Raw genomic sequence first — 6000 nt, forward strand, 5'->3', positions numbered from 1 at the left:
GCCTTTCAGGTTATGTCGATATAGGACTCGTTTTACTGCAGATATAGATATTTTGTAACTGTTTCCTCCAGCATCTTCACAAGGTCCTTTGCTGTCAATCCCAGAACAACAGCAAATGACCGTGTGAAGATGCTGGAGGAAACAGGTACAAAAATATCTATATCCACAGTAAAACGAGTCCTATATCGACATAACCTGAAAGGCCGTTCAGCAAGAAAGAAGCCACTGCTCCAAAACAACCATAAAAAAGCCAGACTACGGTTTGCAACTGCACATGGGGACAAAGATCGTACTTTTTTGGAGAAATGTCCTCTGGTCTGATAAAACAAAAACAGAACTGTTTGGCCATAATGACCATTGTTATGTTTGGAGGAGAAAAAGGGAGGCTTGCAAGCCGAATAACACCATCCAAACCGTGAAGCACGGGGATGGCAGCATCTTGTTGTGGGGGTGCTTTGCTGCAGGAGGGACTGATGCACTTCACAAAATAGATGGCATCATGAGGTAGGAAAATTATGTGCATATATTGAAGCAACATCTCAAGACGTCAGTCAGGAAGTTAAAGCTTGGTTGCAAATGGGTCTTCCAAATGGACAATGACCCCAAGCAAAAGTTGTGGCAAAATGGCTTAAGGACAACAAAGTCAAGGTATTGGAGTGGCCATCACAAAGCCCTGACCTCAATCCTATAGGAAATGTGCGGGCAGAACTGAAAAGCGTGTGCGAGCAAGGAGGCCTACAAACCTTACTCAGTCACACCAGATATGTCAGGAGGAATGGGACAAAATTCACCCAACTTATTGTGGGTAGCTTGTGGAAGGCTACCCAAAAAGTTTGGCCCAATTAAACAATTTAAAGGCAATGCTACCAAATACTAATTGAGTGAATGTAAACTTCTGACCCACTGGGAATGTGATGAAAGGATTAAAAGCTGAAATATATAATTCTCTCTACTATTATTCTGACATTTCACATTCTTAAAATAAAGTGGTGATCCTAACTGACCTAAGACACAGGGAATTTTTACCAGGATTAAGTGTCAGAAATGGTGAAAAACGGAGTTTAAATGTATTTGGCTAAGGTGTATGTAAACTTCCGACTTCAACTGTATATGTATATATATATTATATGAATATTTGGTCTTTAATATAACCTGTACATTTAGTGACCTTAAAGATACACTATGCAGAAATCGCTCAGCCATTTCCTGGTTGCCAAAATTCTATTAGTTCACCTAAGTTTAGTTTATGTGACAAAACAAGCAAGTATAGTGTAGAGAATTATTGTACCATTGTCACGTCCTGACCAGCAGAGGGAGGTATTGTATCAGTTGTGGTCAGGATGTGACAGGTTGTTTGTATGTTAAGGGTTTGTGTTGGGGATGGGACTCCCAATTGAAGGCAGGTGTGTTGAGTTGCCTTTGATTGGGAGTCCTATATAGAAGGGTGTGTTTTTCTTTGGGATTGTGGGTAGTTGTTTGTGTGCACTGTGTTTGTGTGCACTGTGTTTGTTTTAGCCTGCCACACTGTTGCGAGTATTGTTTTTTTTTGGTTTTCCAGTGGATACTTTACTTGTTTTTTTTATCAATAAACATGAGTATCCACATTCCCGCTGCGCCTTGGTCTTCTCTCCACTACGAATCTTGTGACAACCATCTAAACCACTGTGAAATATATTTTCCATAATCAAAAATATTGTATTTTCAGCTATTTGAAGCTGGTGTACAAAACTGAAAGTAAACAAAAACTAAACATAAAAACGGGAAGCATAGCAATAGCACACATAGAACAGATCTACCGCTTCTTAGACTTGCTTTCAATAAGAATGACAGATCTATAACTACCATTTCAATGTGAATTTGGTCAGGTCTCCCAAAAGTTACATATTGCAGCTTTAATAAAATCTTCCTACCACATATCAGTTAAATTGGTACAGCACTCTCACTCACCGGTGCAACAAATGTAGCCTCTTACAAGGCACGACACAAAATGTGTTAATGAGCCAGAAACAGCAATACCATACACCCACTAGTGGTCAAAAGGTTTTTGGTGCTCCAAAAATACAGTAGTGTACTGTATTCTGGGGGATGTAATTATAGTACCATTTGAAATACAGTACTTATTTACAGTAATGTACTGTTAAACCAACATTTTACTGGAATGTATGGTATAATTGACCAGTTACTCTGAAATCACCCAGAGTGCGTTGCAATTTACGGCAATCTACTGTAAATAATTTATAAGGTACATAGCTGTTAGTTTTATTGTATAATACTCTAAAAACAAAGAAGAGCATCATTACAACACGGTTTCAAGACATATTGTGTGCCTGTGTGTGTGGGGTGGGTGTTGGGAGAGAGAGACAAAGAGAAAGATGGAGATTTGAGTTAAAATTGGGATTGGGTACAATCCTAGATCTATGATAGGGACAAACCTATTTGGGGTAAGGGGGTTCATGGGCGCTTAAACACACAACGGGCCAGAGAGCATCCAATAGAGAGAAGTCAGCAGCTGCTGAAAGTATTCTTCCATTTCACTGCCCTTTCAAGAAGATATCTGACACTGCTCTTGCTAGTGTCAATGCTCTTTATTAAGCTTTAGGTATATTTTATTACGCTTTAGGTAGCCGATACGTAAAGCTTAACAAAGAGCAGTGATACTAGCAAGAGCAGTGTGAGGGTTTCTTCTTTTTTCTCATCTTGTTTAATTGTTGCCATGCACCTGCAACAAAGATAGCTCAGATGTGCAAGTGCCTTTTGAAGAAGATATTTACTAAAATAGTCTGCTTCATGCGTTTCACCCGGCATGATGTTGGTGCCTGGAACTGAACATTTTCATCTACAGTAGGCATAAGCTATTACTGTAAAGCAATACAGTACGTTAAAGTCATTTTTACAGGAGGCTTTCAATTTCAGTTAATAACAATATTTTTCTGCATTTTACCCATAATTCCATGCAATATACAGCAATAATTCTGTAAAACACATTTAATTTATTTTACCACGCATTCTACAGTGTTTTCTTGTTGAAATTACAGAAAAGTCTTAATGTGCATCAAAGGAATGAAACCGTTACTATCCAACATAATTGATACATGCGTTCTTATAAAGTAGCCTAACAAAAAAAATATTCTTCATATGCAAAAAATCCAAACATTAACTATAGAGTAGGTGTACATTAAGTGTTATGGTTGCATAGTGAGAATGAAAAAAATATATATTCTAAGAGAATGTTTATACAATTTTAACGCGTCAATGATGCAATGCACTACACATCCGTGTCTCTAAAAGCAAGTTCATACCAACTTGAAGAAGGAAGAAAGCTGCTGTATTTTGTTTGCAGAGAGAAAGAAACATCTACTTTAAGGGCTGCCATATTTAGGGCTACTATGTAAGCTAACCATAAATATAACCATAATCCCCATAGAGCTATTTAAAAAACGGTATACGGTCATCATATTCACATGGAGGGTGGTCGAGTGAAAAGGACATAGTCTTACAGTTTGTAATAGCAGGGATATACTGATTCAATGCAATAAACATGTATTGTTCCGGGTAACCTACCTTTTGAAGTGTCCAAACTCATCGAATATACGCTCCACGCTCATAACTCGTTGACAGGTCTGACTCGCCACTGACAATTTGTAAATGTTGGCTTTCACTGGAATACCGAGTAGGAGGGGCGCGCGAATAGGCGACATTTCCACTCAGTGCGGCTAACAGGAAACATTTTTTTCGCTACTATGGTCAAGAGTGTTGCCAAGGGTGAATTTGACAGCCCCGTAGGCTGGGATTGTTTGTTATTTTTTTCTCCAGGATATTTTTTTTATTTTTTATATCACTGCTATATGGATAAACGTTACACATTTGGCCTAGCCATGATGTTGTCCTTTGATCAGTCGGATAAGCACTTAGGCCTAACAACTCATCAATTCACTTGTTTCGGAGACCCATTGATTCATCATTCTAGCACTCCAAAATAATACAGTGGCCTTCTGTTTTCTTTGATGATAGACATCACATTCACTAAATTAATTATCCTACTACATTAAATCATTCATAGTTGCTAACCAGCGCTTTTTCCAGGTTTGTGTTTTATGCTTCTTGTGCCTGACACAGACAAACTTGCCGATTCACTGGCGGTCCTATGTGTGTGTCAATCAATGAAATTGTGTTTGTGACGTGCCGAATACAAGAGGTGTAGACTTTACCATGAAATGCTTACTTATGAGCCCTTTCCCAAAAATGCAGAGTTAAAAAGTAAAACATTATAAAATAAAAAGTAGCACAATAAAATAACAATAATGAGGCTATAGTAAATGGTACCAAGTCAATGTGCTGGGGGTACGAGGTAGTTGAGCTGATTGCGGTAGTATGTACACGTAGGTAGGGGTAAAAGTGACTAGAAAATCATATGTGTGTTCGGGTGTGTGTGTACTGTGCTTGCATGTGCGTGTCTGCTGCATGTTTGTGGCAGTTTCTGACTATAATATGTTATAAAAGAATCCATAGCTCATATTAATGAATGATTGTTAGGCAGAGCTGCCTCTGTTGACTCTATCTGGCATAGGGCAGCTGGGGAAGAGCAGAGGAACGGGTTGTTCTATTGACTTACTGAATCTCTCCACCCTGCCCTGGTTGGCTACAACAGGTACCCTTTGTTTGTGTTAAGAGTGAAACTAAACTTGGACTGACTGACTGACCACCTGCTGCTAAAGAATAGGACAGAAAAGGACCAATCGAATGGTAGAATTACACAAAATCTGTAGACTGTGTAGTGTAGCCTTTCGAATATGCACTTAACACTTGAAGCGCTGAGGCAGTTATTTGGACTCCATATGAATTTAAAATGTAAATATCTCTGCATGCCCCCCTCCTAATATCCAGGCTGGTACACATATGGACTATAGCCTACTGTGCTACTGCTTTATGCTGGAAATGGCTGAAATATCATTTGATGATCTAAGTTATGTCTATCTACTGTACATGAGCGGCCAAGTATGTTTCAGACTCAACACTCAACAGTTAAAGTAGCAGTAATATTAGAAGTAGTATTACTAGTAGGAGTACTAAAATAAGCAGTAGTAGTTCTAGTAGTATTGTTATTGTCCAAGACAGGAAATTGGTTTGCAGCATACAGTTAACAAGTTCTTCTTGCTGACATACTTCCAACTTCCTGTTCATCTGCTAGCTTCTACTTCCTATACTGAGACCTCTTCCAATTGCGGGTTTCCGCATTCAGTCTCTCAACCTTTGATCTCACAACCTGTGCTCTTATTTTTTAGGAAGGATAGATTTTGAGCCTTGTTATAGAGGCATAAAAGCACTGTAAAAAAATATGTTGAGTTAACGTACAATAGTAAGTCAACCAGCTGCAATAGGATTGTGAGTTTGCTCAACATTTGAGCCTATAGCTGAACCAACATACATTCTCAAGTTGAATTGTATATTCACGGACTGAATTTTAGGATGATTGAACATACAATTCAAATTGAGAATTTATTCTACTTTATTTGCATATAGTGCTTTGCCTTTTGAGTGAATTAAAGTTATCACCCATGACTGTATTTGTTAGCGACAGAGACATGATTGTTGAATTCAATGGTTTTCAGTACTGTAGCCTACACTGAGTTTCTAAGTGGCTATGTACACTACCGTTCAATAGTTTGGGTTCACATTGAAATGTCCTTGTTTTTCAAAAGAAAAGCAGATTTTGTCCATTAAATTAACATCAAATTGATCAGAAATGCATGCAGTGTAGGCATTGTTAATGTTGTAAATGACTATTGTAGCTGGAAACGGCAGATTTTTAATGGAATATCTACATAGGCGTACAGAGGTCCATTATCAGCAACCATCACTCCTGTGTTCCAACGTTGGGTTAGCTAATCCAAGTTTATCGTTTTAAAAGGCTGATTGATCATTAGAAAACACTTTTGCAATTATGTTAGCACAGCTGGAAACTTTTGTTCTGAATAAAGAAGCAATAAAACTGGCCTTCTT

At 38.3% G+C, this 6000-nt stretch overlaps 1 protein-coding gene across 1 annotated transcript in view; it reads right to left on the reverse strand.

Annotated features, from left to right (window-relative positions):
* LOC106571810 (solute carrier family 22 member 16) overlaps window positions 1-3749 on the reverse strand; it is a 63531-nt gene extending 59782 nt beyond the window's left edge. Inside the window, exon 1 of the mRNA XM_014145277.2 lies at window positions 3562-3749. Within this exon, the coding sequence (XP_014000752.1) occupies window positions 3562-3698 (137 nt within the window). The 5' untranslated portion in view covers window positions 3699-3749. The remainder of the gene's footprint in view (window positions 1-3561) is intronic.
* Between the last annotated feature and the right edge of the window lie 2251 nt (window positions 3750-6000).

The sequence above is a fragment of the Salmo salar genome, chromosome ssa15 (assembly GCF_905237065.1).
Source record: "Salmo salar chromosome ssa15, Ssal_v3.1, whole genome shotgun sequence".
Taxonomy (NCBI): domain Eukaryota; kingdom Metazoa; phylum Chordata; class Actinopteri; order Salmoniformes; family Salmonidae; genus Salmo; species Salmo salar.